This window comes from Cloeon dipterum, chromosome 1 (genome assembly GCF_949628265.1).
Source record: "Cloeon dipterum chromosome 1, ieCloDipt1.1, whole genome shotgun sequence".
Lineage (NCBI taxonomy): Eukaryota > Metazoa > Arthropoda > Insecta > Ephemeroptera > Baetidae > Cloeon > Cloeon dipterum.
In genome coordinates this window covers 7,442,902-7,460,843 of record NC_088786.1, presented here as the reverse complement: position 1 = coordinate 7,460,843, position 17,942 = coordinate 7,442,902, and the positions used below count along the sequence as shown (strand labels likewise).

Sequence of the window (17,942 nt, the reverse complement as noted above, 5' to 3'; positions counted from 1 at the left end):
AACTATGATAGCGATCTGATTTTTCGTTAACATAAATTTGATATTAATGCATTATTTTCGTTCCAAATTGCTGTTCCAAAACTTTTAAACAGCCTAAAAATCATAAATATCTCGGTATTTTAACTAAGTATTTCATACGAAATCATTAATTTTTATTAAATTGCATCTGTAATATCTCCAAACTCTTCAGTTGCATGAATTTATGCAAATAAATGTATTTTGAAGGGTAACAGAGGCGTAAAATCGGCTTACAATGCAGAGATTTGGCAGCAAAATCGTCGATTTAGGGGCTGCCGCGCCAAACTTCACGCCAATAGTCACGAAAACAAAACAAAAAAATTCCCATCTATAGTTTTTTTTTGCATAATATAACCAATGAGTTGAGCTTCATTTTGAATGTGAAACATATTTTTTCATGTGGGTGGGATTGTTCAGGAAATGAAAAGAGCTGCAAAGTCTATATTTTCCGACTCTCTTCCGCCAATATTTGCATAAAACTAAGTTGCTGCAGGGGCGAGCAAAAATCCACTTTCCAGGAAGAGAGAAGTGAGGGCAAACTTGCAGCATTGAATGAAAGTGAGTGCGAAATTATGTAATCTTTGCAAGCGTGGGCGGCGGACGGTTGGTTAGTTATCCCACAGACACACGTGTGACCAACGGCAAAGGTGATTTCGGCTGCCGAACACCCCTCCCGAGGGGTTGTTTTGTTGTTAACTCGCGGTGACACTTTATAGCCGTGACGTGATTGCGGCGCCGCCAGCGGAGCGGGGCCGGCGGCCGGCCCAGCGTGCGGCTGCGGTAAACACCTACGGGGCGCGAACGGGAGGGACGGGACACGTGTGTCGGAGAAAAACAAGCGCAATAAGGCAATGATTTCGGGCCGCGTTTCACGCTCGGCCGGCTCCGGCGCCAAATCACAAGCGGCAGGTGTTGTCGAGCGGAGGCAGCGCGCGCGACGCAATTTTCCCAATTCCACGTAAGCGAGCGTATGTGCCACCCCCCGGCCCCTCGCCTCCATTCATTCATACGCGCGTGTGAATTTCCCGAACTTGCGCCTCTTCTTGTTTACGCGGCTATTAATAGCCCCTTAAACGCCTGGCCGATCGCTATTTTTTGCTCTACTTTGCCTACAGGGCTGGGCCACGACCACGTGAAACGCTTTGATTGCCCAAACGAGTTTTTTATTTTTTGATACGGACTAACAATAAGCAAAAAAGAAGGAATAATTAATTTATAAAGATAGAAATAAGCAAAAGGTACGGTCGTAGAACAGTTACGGCTCAAAATCAACAAAATTCACATTTTATGTTAGAAAAATAAATTAAAAATCAATAACTAAGGGGTTTTGCAAGGCGCAGGAGCTGGAATGGTCGGTCACCTGGCAAATTGCATGTGGCAACCTCCTTCTCGAGGTCGCTTGTGTAGGAGTAAAACGAGTACTACTTACATTTTTTCACACTATCGGAGTGCTTACAATCAGATAAAGAGGGCGTGGGTGTGTTCATGCTAATTTGATATAATACACAAACTAGCTAGTGCACTTTTACGTCGGACTTCATAATTAATTTAAATGATACTTACTTTACAGATTTGAGAAAGACTGGAATTTATTTGATTGCATTGTTAAATTTTAGTTTTAAAATTAATCAAATATTATTTCACAATCTGGTGGGTGGATTTTTATTTAGAAACATTTTTTAAATGGTTTCTGTGAAAAATAAATTGGAAAATACGAAACAGTTCATTAAACAATCATAGTTGGAGACAATTAACATTTTTTATAACCATAAACAGCAAGAAAACACGTGAACTTTGATTTTTAACAAAATTGTGGAATTTGAAAACCATGATGGTGTGGTGAAAAATAATTATTTGTAGGAATTAGTACAGATTTTTGTAATTCTCCGTTGACGCAGTTAAATTCTTAATTAATGAATTTAACGATTTATTAATTCTGTCACGCATCTCGTGATGTTATAAACATCGACTTGCGGCTCTCTTTCCAAAGTTTTTTTTATGATTTTTACAGTATTTATATTCATGAATTTTTGAATCCTTAACTGACATTGGGCAGCCAGCATTTAGATTCTCGAATTGCTCAAATACCTCAGACTGCTTTGACACTCCTGAGAATACCTGCGAGCCTACTTATTTTTCTCGGTATGGATGGAATCCTTAACATGCTTCTTGCTGCATCTCGTCGGTTCAGAGTTCATACTTGAAAAGTTAATTAATCTGTATAATTTAACGATTTGAATTGATTCTTGGAAAAAGTACCATTATTTTGGTTGAAATTTTGTAATTGCTGCAGAAATAATTAAGCTCAGAAGTGTGACTTAATCAAGGACTTACAGTAAACCTAATGTAAAATATACTCCACGCGTTAAACTATCGATTTTTTCAAACCCCTTTACCCCTGACCTTTTAGAATCATGTCAAAATTCGAATACTTCCATACTTACATGCATGATTAGAATGTGTTGCTTCTCGTACTCATTATTAAATAATTTTTACCATCTATTAACTACACATTTTAAACTTTATTTGGTGAAAACGTTGTACATAAGCACTTAGAGCAGAGTAAAACTTCAAATATTCGAGAATTTTTCTAATGAAAAAATAAACAACTGAAGTAAAAAGGACAAGTTATGATACTTTTGCATATTTTCATCTGATTTTAAACTCATTTTATGGCGGAAAAAAATAAAAATTAATTGTTTCGGATAAATTCTTCTCATCAGATTTAAATTCCATCCCTTTCAAGAGAAATGCGTTTATTGCCATCGAGTTTTCCGCGCATGAAATTCATAGGAGAAAATTCTCTCATTTCACTTTCCGCTGGAATTCGCGCTGCGGCTGCGGGAATTCTGCGATGGGACTAGGAGGACTACATAATACAATATTTAGATGACGTATGCGGCACTCGTCTTTTGAAGCGCGCCAATTTAAATTCAGTCGGAATCGCACTACGCAATCCCTTCAACCTCGCGGCGGCTGCAGGACCAATTGTCTGCATTTTTTGCGGGCGAGACAGTCGATGAAGCCACTTTTTCTCGATTGGATTTAATAAAAATCTGTCTGAGACCCAATCAGAGTGGCAGTTTTTCTTCGTGAAATAGCTTTTTGTCGCTGCGGCCGAGTGGAGATTCCTACAACTGCTTTGCTGCTATAAAAGAAATCGTAAACCGCTACACAAGTTCATTGTTCACCCTCTCGGCCACACAGGTTGTTTACCCCTCAGTCAGGAGCCGGCTCATAAGACACTATTTACAAATTACATAGTTTTGACTGTTTTAACAATTTAAAAGGTTTCTTTGATCTTTTCAAGTTTTCAATCTGTCATGGTGTTTTGATAATTCAAATTTCCGTTAGGTTTTCAAAAGGGTAACAGTTGGCAGTAGAGCTCGTCTGATTCATATACTTCACGTCGTGCACTACGTTTTTCCACATGGATCCCTCTTGGACTAGTTTTATTTCTTCGTCAGTTACCCAATTATTTCAAAATCCAGAAGTCATAATTCCGTACAGAGTAAGTATTCAAATTTTGACTTAATTCTTAAAGGTCAGGGGTCAATGAGTATGAAAAAAGTCGATAGTTTAACGCGTGTAATCTACTTTGAATTAGGTTTGCTGTTGATCCTTTTATAACTTATTGACGCTTCATATGGTTTTGTCAATTCAATTCAACCTTTATTTGTTTATATACATCCTAAAAAGCTAGGAAATCCTTCTTTGCTGTAAGTATTTACAAATTTACTCAAGAAACGCAGCTAAAAATTCCAAACACTAATTAAAATTTAATGTATTTTTGTTTGTTAAGTTTGAAAGTGTGAAGCATTTTGCTACAAATTCGCCCTTAAATCAAGATTTGGTTAAGTCACACTCCTGGGCTTTATTATTTCTGCAGCAATTACAATTTCAACTGAAAAAACGATACTTTTCCAATAATCAATCCAATCGTTCAGTTAAACAAATTAATTAATTTTTTTATTTATGTTGAACCCTGAACCGACGAGGTACAGCAAGAAGCATTGTTAAGAATTCCATGCATACCGAGAAAAATAAGTAGGCTCGCAATGTTAAGACATTCTCAGGAGTGGCAATGCAATGGGAATTATTTGAGCAATTCACCTGTTGCATAAACCCTTAGTGTTCGAAGCCGCCAACCAATGGCGCCACTGTATAATTTCTTAAAAATATATTTTAAGGCACTTCCGCTGCGATTTCCGACTCACAATCCTGCCACTGTGTGTTCTTCACTTAATATGCTTTCTTTTGACGTGTTGAAAACCAAAAGAAAGCATATTAAGTGGAGAACCCACAGTGGCAGGATTGAGTCTGAAATAACAGCGGAAGAGTGCCTTAAAAATTTATTTTTTAAGATAGCATATACGGTGGCGACATCTGTTGGCGGTTTCGAACACTAAGGTTTTATACAACTGGTGAATTTATATTTGAATGAAAATATTTCAGCGGATACATTCAAAGGATTCTTTCCGGATGTAGCAGCTAAATTCATCTACCAAATTAAAAATCATTTTCACCGATAAATATTACCAACAAAGGGGTAAAATTAGCAATTTTTTAAATTAATTATTTGCATAATTTTTTTACCGTAATATTATCATCTTGATTTTTAAATAAAATGGTGTTGTTGATCCAAAAAATGAGTAAAATTTTTGAGGTATTTCCTGGATATTACTTAAAAAAACAATGTCTTGAAATTTAATTTAAGATATCAAGCTGAATCAATCATCATTAGAAGCAACTTTGTATGTTGCTTTTTGTATGTTCTTTATAGGTCAAAGGTCACGGTCAGCAATTTTTCAAATTTTAGTTTCAAATCAAACTTCGACAAAGAAGCACATGATTCATGATTGTTTAATCCAAAAACTGTTGCAAAACATGATATCTTTCTACCCTTAAATTTTCGCGACGGGAATAGATTTTGTGAGATTTTTGTGGCTAAAGGTGAAAAACCGGTTTCGAGACGGAAGTAAAAATATCAACTGAACGCGAGATCTCGGCTTTCTAAAGTCAGAACTCGTCTTGACACTCCCTGTCGAGCCACATAGGTTTCAGGGTGGTAAATTCCACCCTGTTGTGACACTCTTAGGCCTGTTAAATGGAAGAATTGTTTGGGGCGCCCGTACGGGGGGGGGGGGGGGTGGTAAGGGTCGCGCTCAGGATTTCCCACGGCTGTGGGCCACATGTGTGCTTGGTTTAAAAGTTTCTCTTCTTGAATGGCGAGTTTCATGTGAATTTAAAAAAATCAAAAAATCGAAATCACCTCCGCGCTTGTTAAATATGTATTTTGCCAGGAAACAGAGTACGCGGCCGGTCCATTGGACAAATAGGAATTTGTCCATCCCACTTCTGACACCAAAATCTGTGGTAACCTTTCTCTCTGTAACACCACGAAAAATGTTATGCCTGGCTGTTTCCTGTAACTTACGGTCCACGCAGAGCCGGGAGGTCTGCTCGGCATGTCGGACAGCCCTCCCTGCTCTGCGTGGACCGTAAGTTACAGGAAACAGGCAGGCATAACATTTTTCGTGGTGTTACAGAGAGAAAGGTTACCACACACCCCTTTTCATCCCCCTTATCCTAAAATTCAGAAACACTCAAAATTTTGGTTTGGAATTTTTGCTTCGTATTCTTTGGATCAACACCACTAACATATTTAAATATCAAGATGCTGATATTTCGAGAAACATTAGGCTTATTAATTTGAAGAATTCCTCAGACCGCTCTTCGACAGTTATTATGTCCTAAACTAGGTCGCCAACCACGGGACTTACGATTTCGATAAAATTTGGTTAATATTAAATTTTACGATTTACCCTAAATTATTCAGTCAAAATACCAATTTTCTATTTTACCTATTTTACAGATGAAATATGTAAAGATTTTAACGAAGGTGAAATTTCCAATTAACTTTCTGTCGTGAGTGAGGTAAATTTAAAATGTCTTGTGTCCAAATATACTTAGAAACAAAATAGAAAAAATGGCCGGAAGTTATTTTATTAGCATTTATTATGCAACATTTTTTAGAATAATATTCCTGAAAATTCCAGAAATTCCCAGAATTTTGTTTCACTTGCAGAGGTGCATGCGGAGAGGAGATGCGTTCCGCGAGCGGCAAAACAAGCGAGTGAAGTTTGAAATTGCGCCTCGTTGACCCTTGGCCCACTGTATTTACATTTGTGTCGCGCGCGCGACGCGACCTGCATCACTGATTGCAATCGCGCGCCCCATTGATTATTGAACTATTAGAAAATCACGTTGCAACACAACTCACTCGCGCGTCTGCCTACTCGCTCTCGCGCGTCTGCTAGTGAAAATTTGCATTTCTAGTCGCGAATCTGCTCGCCAATCTAGTCTCATATCATAGGCGGCGCGGACGATTGCTTTGCTCTTGTGCTAAGCACTCTAAATGAGACACAAGCGAGAGCTAGAGGAGATTCTTAATAGATGTAAGGACGAATGGAAATGTGATTTTTTTTGCAAAATCGGTTGATACGGAATATTATTATTTTAAATATTTAACTGTTGGATAGTAAATGGCAATTAAGGATAGCAAATGCAATAACAAAATACAGGAGCAAGTAAATGAAAATCAATATTTGTCGATATCATAATTGAATTTACTAAATTACGAACAGGGGTGATAAAAATTATAGCTAGGGCTGTGACTTTAACTTTTTTTCAGAAAATATTCGAATTTTTCCGCAGAAATCAGACGATTTTAAAGTCTATTTAGACGTTAATAGATGGGTTTGTTCACGACATCCGCAATCAAAACGTTTTCTCTGTTAAATTGGGCAGTTTTACGGAAATCTCAAGCCAGCATCTAGATCCCCGAATTGCTCAAATATCTCCACTGCTCTGATCGACATTCCTGATAATGCCTTAACGTTGCTTTTGAACTTGATAAATTTTTTTATGAACGTGTTCAATATATCTTTTAGTGTTCTACTGTTAAAATATTTATTAATAAAGATTTTATTTTATTTTATTTTTTTGTATTAATGAAGATTAATAAATTTAATTTGATTTTTGCTTGAAATTATTTCAGTTGGAACAATCCTCGAAGCTAGCTTTTGAGCCTCAGGATAGTTTCACCAACGCTCTGGAAGTGGTCAACTACATCCGCTACATCTCTTGTCGAGTCAATCGTGGCAAGGAAGTCGTTGCCAACTTTGAACTTTTGAAGGAGGTTCTCATAAATGAGGTACGTTTCTTGTTAAAGGCGTACAAGATTTAAATTGAACGCATTTTTTTTTATTTTTAGATGCCCTTCAATGAGCCTCACTATGCGATTGAAATGATTATTTTCATGCTGGAAAAGGCCAAGACGTGTGTGGCCACGCTGAATAAAATATACAATCAACGGAAATCAATTGACAATGGGGTTACCCTGAAGAAAAAGGAGATTTACGATCTGCTCTCTGCATGCTTCTTTTGCTGCTTTTCTCAAGAGAGAGTCAGTCAGATCAAACTGATCGATTTTGCTGGGTACGAATGTCAAATAATTATAACAAATCAATGTAGTATATAGCTAGAGGGCTAAAATAATTTCTTAAATTTTAGATAAAAATTATTTTGCAAGGACTTTTTAAGATAAATCAATCCTGACCAAGAAAGGATGAAAATTTTAGATTAAAGAACCTTTTTACTATCACCATTTCAATAGGTGCCAATGTGAATAAAGATTAAAGGGAAGGGAAAATATTTTCGGCCTTATTTCTTGAAGATTGGCTAGGAAATTTGATGAGTGCGGCAAAACCAGCCTGATGTGATGAATTTTTGAATGTACCGAGAATTTTTGAATATTATGTTTTTGCAGGCTTTACGAAAAGCACAGCGAGGAAAATCCACAGCACATCATGAATTCTGCCAAAAAAGAGAAGATCAAATGCCTGCTGAATTACTTTAAATATGGCTACAAAAACTACAATGAACAATGTATGAAAAATGTTGATCTTTAATATGAAAAAGTAAAAAAATGAGATTTTTGCAGACATGCGCGAGGACGTTACCATCACGAAGGATGTGCTGCACGAAATGCCAAACTGGACTCACAGCAGTGAAATAATCAACAACAATAATCCAACAGTTTATATAGACGATACTTATAAAATCGACTTACGCAAAACTGAGCCACGCATTGTGTTTTTAAACCAGTAAGTTAAATGCAGTGAATTTTATTTTTACTTGGGATGACTGAATAAACCAAAGTTAAATTTAAAAAAATTCAAATTGAAATATATATTTTTTCTGTAAATCCAGTAGGATGATGTATTCAACTTTCTTATTGAAGTCCGAGTTTAAATGGTTTAATTTTGAATTAGTAACTCTCTGGATATTTTAAAAATATCTCGGTTTTATTCGACAGGAAAAATAGACACGATTGAATTTTTTAAACGCCTGTAATTTTAGCACATTTTTTGGTGCTATAGAAATTCAATTTTTAATTCCGAACTCTGTAACATGTAAAATAATTATTAAGAGAAGGAGTCGTTTCTAAAATATTCCCCAAATATATCCTTTAATAATCATCTGAATTTTTTCCTATTCGTATTATATGCTTAATTTTTTTCAGGTTGAGTGAAGCATCAGCGAATGGCTCTTTGGCCGAAGAAATCATGTTTATCGTCTGCCCCGAGCTGATCGTCAGTCGCTTCGTGATGGCGATAGTGGGTTTGGACCGTTTGGACGAGTTCCTGAGCGTCAAGGGTGTGCACGTTCACTCGGTCTACGAGGGCACCGCCAAGTCCTTCAAGTGCATCCGTGCCCCTCCTTCTATTAGCATCGTGAGCACGTTCCAGGTCGCACTGATCGCAGCTTCCGACTTTTCTAAAGACGAACTCAGTCAGTACAGTAAGGATTCGGTTGAAGAAGAACTCAACAAAGCTTTGGTCGCCTTCCGTGCGTGCGGCGAAAAGAAGGATGTTGTTCTCTCTGGAAATTGGGGAGGAGCCAACCTCAAGGCGAGTTTTTTTTATTTTCTTGAAAGTTTTTCTGATAAATAATTTTTTTAGGGAGATCCCATTTTGAAAGCAAGAATCCAAATGATCGCGGCTGCCAAAGCAGACAGGAGAGTCCATTACTACACGTTCAAAGAACCTGGATTGGCAGATAAACTCAATTCGCCATTGAACATGCCAGTGATGAATCCCACCACTGGTATGATTTAATTATTTTACATCAGATACGTGGAAAAATCCAGGGTTGCATTTTCTTACCATTTGGAATTTTAATTTTTAACCAATTGAGTTTCCACAATTTCTCGCGCATTAGAATACTAATAATCTTCCCCTAAAATCCAAAATTAGCAGTAAGGTGAAAAATTTCGCTGGTAGAAAAGTTCTAATCTAATTCCTGCCCTTAAATATGCTAGAATTTTCTGTCCACCCATGGCTTCAGTTCAAGGTAATGAGGGCAATAAATTTAATTTTGAAGTGCATATTTATAATTATTGCAAAATTTAAAAGTGTGCTGCATTAAAAAACCTTGCAATCTGGAGAAATAACTGTGATTTGAATAATTAATGGCTCTTTTGAATGAAACGTTTTAGTTCTGATCTAAATGAATGGCCTCAAAAATAAGGTTCAAATTTTTTTGTCGTAATCGGTCGTAATTTTCCGTGGAGCTTAGGAAAATAAATAATAAAAGTTTGCTTGTATTTTTATGTTTTGTTTCAGGGAAAGAATATGATGCATTGCTAGAGTGGTGCAAGAAACAGAAGATGGAGAAAGAACAAACGACGAGCGGGAATATTTGCGAGACAATTTGAGAATAAACAACAATAATAGTAAAAAATAATTTATTTGTCTACGTAGTCTAATTTTTTTTTGCTCTACAGGACTACATGACAGTCTGAAGACTTAAAACTTACGAGAAAACTATGTTCAGTTTTCTTCTAGCTTATTTATTATTTTATGAAATTTGACTGAAATTAAAACCAAAGTATACACGGAAAAATAAAAGTTTTACACTTGCTAAATGTGTGTGTTTTACAATTAGTTATTCCTTTTAATCTTACATCAATAGCCTTGTTATCCATTTTAACATGCAATGACAACTAAGAGCACAAAAACTAGATTCACCAGTCTTAATTTTTAAAAAAATGAAGAGTAAAATTACGTTATTTATATGCTTTAAAAGTTATCATTTTTTTGAAATTTATAAAATGAAAAAATTGACTTTAAATTCCTATTATTATTGTGGAGCTCTTGCGAGTCTGTACGAGCTTGGAAGCATAGCCGGACACAGCAGCGCGATACATAATTATAATAAAATTATTCTGAGTACATAATATAGAGTTAACAGTTAAAAGCGTTCTATTTTTTAAATGTGTTGAAAAAAACGCAATTTTTAAACTAATTATTTCATATATTTATGATATTTTGCTTTGCAAGTAGAGCAACACTTACAAGTGATTTAGAAAGCTAAACAAATGATTATTAGTGAAAAATAACTTGATTGTAAGGCCGTCTAATATTTTCCGCATTTAAAAAATTGCCGGACAACTAAAATTATGTCAAAATTTTCAAGTTCAATTAAAAGCGAGTTAGAATTCTGTGTCATCGAGTCATGGATTTTATTAATTTATTGATGCTTTATGAAATGGAAAGTTTATTCCCTACAATGGAAGAAAATACAGGAGACATTTCATTCCTGATTTTGATGCAAGCAGTGTAATTGACGCAAAAACACATTTCAATTATGCAAAAAATTGCTCACATTGTAAAATTTTTAACTTTGATTGCCGCACGACACGACAACTGAATGAGTATATTTTTATGTGACTGTTGTTAAGTAGAGCAACACGACAACTTGTCGGTAATTAATGCAAACCCAAAACAAGAACATAATATTTATTCTGATTGGATAAATCTTCATTTTACGAACGCCTCAAATTTTCCACCAGAAAAAGTTAAATGCAAAAAAAGTACTTTGGGAACCTATGAAAAAGAGGTAATAAAAACGATCTCAAAATAGAACGTAAATTTTACACGGTTTTAGATGCCAAGCATTTGAAAATAAAATAAAGATTGATACGATTTCGTAAAAATAGGGTTGAGCGCAATCTAAAAGTTATTATCCCGCAACGAGAAAAAAATCAATTACTTCACTGCTTGAGGAAGCGAAATAATAAAAAGATAATTATTAATATCTGACGTGAGCTTGATGACTGGCAAACGACAAACTGACAACTGACATAATGAAAAAAATGAAATAAAGAAAACGGGATAAGTGAACGTGAACCAGTGTGTTTTGTGTTTAAGCGATTTTACTCTGGATCTTCCTGTCAGGGTGACATTGCTGAAAAGGCGAAAGGCAAGAGGCCAAAAATTTTGTAATTATTAGAGCTGATCAGTACAGGCAGAGCAGCAGCGAAGGCGAAAGAGTGCAAGTGCCAAGCAGGGCCATGGCCATAGGTCTTTAGTCTTTAGTTTGGCGTTTGGCAGGACAGGAATAATAGGAATGCACGGTATGTAAGTGTATGTTTGTTTTTATTTTGTATCTGAAACTGTGAGATGGGTCAAGAGCAGGTCGAGAGAGAGTCTTCAAATAGTTCAAATTAATTCTTCATGAATGCGATGCATGATGCATGCCAACTTTTTCGTATTTTGTTAACACTTTGCGTGCGCACTTGCACGTCTGGTGCGACTGTACTGTTGCGACAGCAGACGCAAAAGTTCACATTTCACAATAATTTACGCTCACGAGACGTTTTCGGATTTTGGTTATTCACCAATTGAATTTTCACAACTTCCTTTCCTGCTCCCTCCTTCTTCATGCATTATAACATTACTTAATTACTATTCATACATACCTGATTCTAACTTCTAACATTGGGTAATGCAGTGCAGACACGGACAGCAACAGCAGGCAGCCAGAAACTGGATTTTCGTATAATTATATAGGTACGTATTACCCCCAGTTGCGAAAATAATTTCCCACTGATAAAGATAAAAATATACATACACACATGTCATGCACGTCGTAATTATTATTTCTTATTCGATAAATTACTTAAACGTTTCGCCGCGTATTTTAATTATTGTAGTTTTCACCACACACGTATACTTTGATGAATGTACATATATATTCTTCATAAGAACTGGCGAGAGATGTTTCATCTGTATACATAACATAACTGTATTTTTTCAATAATATGTATGTAACCATCAACGTTAACATGTATGTATGTATGATAAACATGCATGTTAATGCATAATGTGTTATTATACATAAACATTTTTAAAAGCGCAGAGGCCTTTTAGAAACATCAGATACATATATGTACATTATACAATATAATATGTATAATTATATTCACAACCATCATTTTTACTGTACATATTATGTATGTATTTGCCTAAAATCCAAGTTTTTCAATTTTAATATTACACAAAACTTGTATGTATGTATGATAGTGTCACATAATATATCTATATACATAAATACATAATTGGCCTTGGGAGTTTCGGCTTCGGTCAGTCGTCATTTTATGAACGAATTTAATTAATTCATTTATATGTACATACATACTTAAATTAATGAGAAAAATTTAACGCACTTTTTACCACCTGTATAGAACACTTCACTCAAAGAATTGTACGTATACATAAAGCTCGCGGTAAACATAATATAGATGATAAAAGTTACACAGAGCTAAAATTATATTACATTACATTGGATAAATTTAAAGAAATGAGCCCGAAATTAACAAATGGACTTATGCCACAGGATTTGCTCAATTTCTAGCTGCAAATTTTGGTTTGTGGGCTCTTTGACAAGAAAATCGATTGCTAGGTCTAATTTGACGGTCTGGAATAAATTGGAAACTTAAAAATTCATAAGATTAAGTGGCTACAATATAGTTATAATTGTATAAAATTTATAGCATAAACTTAACATTTCTGAAAGCCTATTTATTTATAAGTCCCTATTTTAACTTGCAGACTAAAGATTTCTCAAACCGTCTTGTTATCAATAATAAAATCATTTTAATTAAAATTAAAATTTCAAAGAAATAAAAAATGGCGAAAATGGAGCTATATGACCTGGCAGTTGGTCAAGAAATATTGAATCTAAACATTATACGGCTGATTATTAGCTAATATCCTTGTAAAAGTCTAAAAATTAGGACTTATATCTGAAGAGTCAATAATTTAAGCATCGATTGATTCGTCTACCTATTTAAGAAACATCTCAAAAGTTACAATTGAATGAAAACACTTGCTTAAAAATTTCCCATGTCTTTTGGTCCCATATTATATTATTTTAACCACATTTCGCAAACCACGCGTGAAATCAAAAATATTTTCCCTTGTGATATTGATATCCTGGCCTTGTTGGAAACTTCACGATTTCATTAATGTCGCGAAAAACTTCAACGTTAAACTCAGGAGTTTCTTCATTCTTTCAGTAGGTTTTAATGCTCAAACTAGAACTGTACACAAGCTTGATTTTACCGAGTTTACCATAAAATCAACAGATTGGTACATTTTGTTTGTTAGTCTCATTGTGAAATAATTATTCTATTCAGTGCTGTGTGCTGCAAAATTGGTCAAAAGAAATTCAGCATAAGTTTTTCGGCACCGTTAATTTAGCTTTATAGCCTACCGAAACAAAAACACTTATTTTGGCCTTCTAAATTCTGAATCGCATAGCCGCTTTTGTTTTTGTTTTATTGAATAATGATTGAACTATTTGAATCGAACACAGCCGATCTGAGAGACCCAAATTTTAACTTGGCTGATCACTATAATGACAAACTTTGCTGCTGCTGCTGGCCCCTTCGCAGTTGATTAATATTTTGTTTTACTTTTTGAAGATGGAAATCTCGATCACAATGGATTTCACGTCTTCAGGGCCTCCAAATGCTTCTTGCACATCATATGCTGGAAAAACAAAAGAAAAAAATGACAAGTCAGCTGCATCCAACTTCTCTGTACCCGAACAACAGGATTACATAGCTGTAAGTGTTAACATTTATTGTTCGTAATAAAAATATAACTGGGTCACAAATAATATTGATATTACTTAAATGGCTAACAAAAAATCGTACCGTTTTAACTAACACCCGCTACCCTGCATAATGAAAAATTAATTATTTCAATCACTATATATTACTATACTCACATAAAAATGCTTAAAACATTTTAAATATAAGAATTGCTTTTCGTGGAAGAACTTTACTGAATAATTTCACTATACTTTTTCCAGCTGAAGGTGAGCATTGGGAAATGCTTTCAAAGTGGTTTTGGGAGCAGCTTGCAAGTCGCCAATTTCATCCGCTACACATCCTTGTGTGCTAATGATGGTAATGACGGCTTGAACAACTTCGATCTCCTGGTGGAGGTCTTTGATAATATGGTATGTTTTAGAATATAAACTATGTCAAAATTGTGGATTATAAGTGACTGTTGATCTTAAATTCGATAGAGGGGTTCAAGAAAGTTCAGCCACTGGCTGAATAAAATCTTGCCTGCAATGCAAGACCTCGTGAAGCATTCTGGTACCGTATTAGACAAGTTTTGCTCGTCGAGTGAAAGGTCTGTTGCCATCTTGTCCAGACTGGAGATCTTAAGCCTGCTCTCCAGCTCCTTCTTTTGCTGTTTTCCTAAAAGTGGATATGATAAGGGGCAATTGCTCAACTTTTCTCAGTATGTATAATAATGTAATTTAGATTTTTCAATCTATCAACCATCTGAAATTTTCTAGTCTTTACCAGAAGGAATACGGCTCCTATCAGAGCAACGTACATCGTGTGAAAATGGAGAAAATCAAATGCTTGCTGCTCTACTTTGAATATGCCGCCTCTCACATCAATGAAGAAAGTATTATTTAAACAGTTATTGTTATTTATTGCAATGCAACTATCGCCTTAATAATTTAAATTGTAGTCATGCTTGAGAAGGTAACCTTCCAAAGGAATGTTGTGCGTAGATCTCCGGACTGGGCTAATTCCACCAAGAAAAGTTGCAACTTGATAATAATTGATGAGCATAAGGCACCTGATGACACCAGGACAAGAGTTGATTTTGCTCATTCGTAATTATTCTTACTTGATTTATTTAAGAGCAGTTTTTGAATTAATTTTGGTCAGGAAAACCACGTTTTCGAGGTTGCATATCCAGGAAAATGATGATTTATTAGATCACTTATCTAATGTATCAAATGAAACTTTCTTTGAATTCAAGTTTTTTTACTGGCGAAACCATTAAATTCTAGTAGCCTTCCCAAGATGTGAACTTTTTAAAACGGTGATAATATTTCGATTTGACAACTTCGTGATTTTTGGGAATTTTTATAAAAAAAACTTCAAAGGAAAAAAATCACAGGTCTAGCACATCATAGCGGAAATTTGGGTTATAGGCAACGTTAAATGATACAAATTGATCATTGTGGGTAATTTTGACGTTTAAATGATTCCCACGCAAGGATTAGTCTTAGGCTATTTATGTTTTTTGTCATTGATTATAGAGCTAAAAAACCAAACATTCAGTAAAAGCTGATGAAATTTCTTTTTAGCGTGAGGACCAAACCTTTCATTCTTTTTTACAATTTGAATATTTAAGTAGGTTAATAATATGAAAATTGACTAAATCAATAAAACATTTTTTTTAATGTTGTAAGTGACAAAAATGAAGCTACATGAACCTTGTAGTCAGCTCAGAAAATTTTGAAAGCATTATTATATCGAGTTTTGTAAGCAAATTTCCAGGCAAAATATTAAAATTAAGGGAATCTTTCTTGAAGGTATAAAACGGCCCATTTATTGAAATCGTCTTATATCAAGTAAAGTGTCAACTTTTATGGTATGACTACAATGAATTAAACCTCGATGAATTTGATTTTATATGATGTCCCAAGCGAAAATAACCTTCAGATATCTATTACTCTATCGAACCTTTAGGACATTTTCTTGGCATGTTGAATACTATTTCAATATTTTCCCCAACAAATAAAACATTGGAACCCGTATAGTTTCCTTGTGAGTGGCATTAGTGGGCCTGTGCAGCGCATCCTGTCACAAGGATAAAATAAATGCATTATTTGTATTAGCATAATACAGCGGAGTTCAATCTAATTTTTAAAAATGGAGTTGAATCAAATTATTTTTATATGAAGTAAATTTAATCAATAATTTCCACCTTGAAACTCATTTACTTTGATTTTAGACGATGAGTAGTTTTTAGAATTTTTAATATTTCTTTCTTCACCTCAGAAACATTGGAGGTGGTGTGCTGTCAAATGGCAGTCTGCAAGAGGAAATCCTATTTATCACCTGCCCTGAGTTGATTGCAAGCCGTTTCTTCTCATCTAAAATGAAGGAAAACGAAGCAATCATCATCGATGGGGTCTACCAGTACTCTCAATACAAAGGTTACGCTGATAACTTCACTTGCGCTGGTGCTAGTCATGCTGGAATGATGAGCAATACTTTGGAAGTGGCCGCGATGGATGCCATAAACTTCAGCAACAATGAACTTATGCAGTACAGCAGGGCATCAGTGGACCGAGAACTGACAAAGGCGTATGCTGCCTTCAGTGCTGTCAGTGGAAAGAAGATCGCCTCTGGAAACTGGGGAGGAGGTTGTTTCAAGGTAAATGAAACTTTCCAAATTTTTGAGAAATAACTAAATTTAACTTAAAATACCAGGGAGATCCAGTTCTGAAAGCCAAAATTCAAAAGATCGCAGCCTCGGAAGCTGGCAAAGAAGTCCAGTATGTCACATTCCAAACGCCAGGCTTGGCTCAAAAAATCAAATTTCGAGTTAACCATGAAAGCCACAGTTATACTGTAGGTAAGTACTTTCATATCACAAGGTTTAAGTCCCCAATTGTGTTAGAAGTTAAAACTTTTTTGCATCTTCAGTTATGGCTAATTGTGAACGCTCTTTGGCCTTATTAATATTATTATTATCATCATCATCTGTCCAAACGTAGCGCCAGCAGAATGGCAAGGAAAATGCCATGTTGGGGCAGATTTAAGCCATAAAAGTGGCACAACACATTGTTTTGTCTGGAATTATTCTTGCTGTGATTACTTATTTTTTCCTCAGGCAAGGAATATGAGGAGCTTATGATGTGGTGCTCCGTGAAATGTTTCAGGAAAACTTCAAAGAGGTAGAAAATTCCTGCCAATATTTCTCTTCTTATTTAATAATAAATTTGTTTTTCAGTTCTTACTCCACCACCACCACCACCCACTTCAAGTTAGCTAATTGAAATTTCTGCTGTGTTTGGTTGGATTTTCTTTTGACCCATGGAAAGGTATAGCTCAAATCTGAGTTAAAATTACGAGATTGATGTACATGATTTATTTGTAATAAAAGGAGGAGCAATAATTATAATTATTTTTCATGCATATTATTTGTGTCAAAACATGAAAATATAAAATAATTTTTTATAGTACCTTGACAAGCACTTTGTTTGGGTTGCAATAATAAAAAGTAAAAAGAACGAAATAGTATAATACGAAATTTGCCAATTTTCTCTTAAATTTGAAATAGCTATGCAGATTGGTCATAGTTCTGTGGCAAATTTTTATTTCCCCTCGCGATCTTTTCTAAGTCCCATATTTTTCGGTAGGAATTAATGCCTCCTTCAATAGGCAAACAGTGCAATTTTGTCGGTGAAAATTAAAAGAAATGAGAATCTTAAAGCACCGTTTTCAACTGTAAATTAATATTTGGTTTACTAAAAGATTCCTTTAAATTTCACTTTGCTGTCTAGTTCAGCATGCATTTGCTCTCAAGTTAGTAAATCAACCACTCGCATTTGGTAAGATTTTATCCATCAATATTTCTTATAGTGGTAAAATGAATCAGAAATGAGGGAAAAAAGAAAAAAATTTACTGAAAAAATGCTGTAGAAAAAATTAGTGACTTAATTTTTAAGCCTGAGTGTTAAATTTT

General features: G+C 35.1%; 3 protein-coding genes across 5 annotated transcripts; all 3 read left to right on the top strand.

Moving 5' to 3' along the window:
* Positions 1–3,425: 3,425 nt before the first annotated feature.
* On the top strand, positions 3,426–8,003 carry LOC135947979 (uncharacterized). The gene is made up of 4 exons (XM_065497003.1): positions 3,426–3,529; positions 7,079–7,234; positions 7,295–7,518; positions 7,850–8,003. Exons 1-4 carry the CDS (start codon positions 3,449–3,451, stop codon positions 7,989–7,991), a joined length of 603 nt encoding a protein of 200 aa, XP_065353075.1. The 5' UTR covers positions 3,426–3,448; the 3' UTR covers positions 7,992–8,003.
* A 22-nt stretch (positions 8,004–8,025) lies between these two features.
* Positions 8,026–9,894, top strand: LOC135934801 (poly(ADP-ribose) glycohydrolase-like). Its single transcript, XM_065476788.1, has 4 exons — positions 8,026–8,186; positions 8,606–8,993; positions 9,045–9,189; positions 9,869–9,894. Exons 1-4 carry the CDS (start codon positions 8,026–8,028, stop codon positions 9,892–9,894), a joined length of 720 nt encoding a protein of 239 aa, XP_065332860.1.
* A 1,525-nt stretch (positions 9,895–11,419) lies between these two features.
* LOC135946041 (uncharacterized) lies at positions 11,420–17,381 on the top strand. Of its 3 annotated transcripts, none has more exons than XM_065494085.1 (10): positions 11,420–11,500; positions 13,853–13,996; positions 14,245–14,394; positions 14,464–14,684; positions 14,743–14,858; positions 14,925–15,072; positions 16,250–16,628; positions 16,685–16,829; positions 17,088–17,151; positions 17,208–17,381. In XM_065494085.1, exons 2-10 carry the CDS (start codon positions 13,853–13,855, stop codon positions 17,251–17,253), a joined length of 1,413 nt encoding a protein of 470 aa, XP_065350157.1. In that variant the 5' UTR covers positions 11,420–11,500; the 3' UTR covers positions 17,254–17,381. The 3 variants fall into 3 exon arrangements, with proteins under 3 accessions (XP_065350157.1, XP_065350149.1, XP_065350140.1); XM_065494077.1 differs by having other exon boundaries at positions 11,441–11,504; XM_065494068.1 differs by lacking the exon at positions 11,420–11,500 and adding an exon at positions 11,770–11,936.
* Positions 17,382–17,942: the final 561 nt, after the last annotated feature.

What these genes read in the sequence shown, in the direction of transcription:
- LOC135946041 (XM_065494085.1), top strand. Translation starts at nt 13,853, where the DNA reads ATGGAAATCTCGATCACAATGGATTTCACGTCTTCAGGGCCTCCAAAT. An exon ending in TGGAGGTCTTTGATAATATG is followed by an intron (nt 14,395 to 14,463) that starts GTATGTTTTAGA and finishes TAAATTCGATAG; the next exon opens with AGGGGTTCAAGAAAGTTCAG. An exon ending in GGGGAGGAGGTTGTTTCAAG is followed by an intron (nt 16,629 to 16,684) that starts GTAAATGAAACT and finishes TTAAAATACCAG; the next exon opens with GGAGATCCAGTTCTGAAAGC.
- LOC135947979 (XM_065497003.1), top strand. Translation starts at nt 3,449, where the DNA reads ATGGATCCCTCTTGGACTAGTTTTATTTCTTCGTCAGTTACCCAATTA. An exon ending in AAGTCATAATTCCGTACAGA is followed by an intron (nt 3,530 to 7,078) that starts GTAAGTATTCAA and finishes AAATTATTTCAG; the next exon opens with TTGGAACAATCCTCGAAGCT. An exon ending in AAACTGATCGATTTTGCTGG is followed by an intron (nt 7,519 to 7,849) that starts GTACGAATGTCA and finishes ATGTTTTTGCAG; the next exon opens with GCTTTACGAAAAGCACAGCG.
- LOC135934801 (XM_065476788.1), top strand. Translation starts at nt 8,026, where the DNA reads ATGCGCGAGGACGTTACCATCACGAAGGATGTGCTGCACGAAATGCCA. An exon ending in CGCATTGTGTTTTTAAACCA is followed by an intron (nt 8,187 to 8,605) that starts GTAAGTTAAATG and finishes AATTTTTTTCAG; the next exon opens with GTTGAGTGAAGCATCAGCGA. An exon ending in GGGGAGGAGCCAACCTCAAG is followed by an intron (nt 8,994 to 9,044) that starts GCGAGTTTTTTT and finishes TAATTTTTTTAG; the next exon opens with GGAGATCCCATTTTGAAAGC.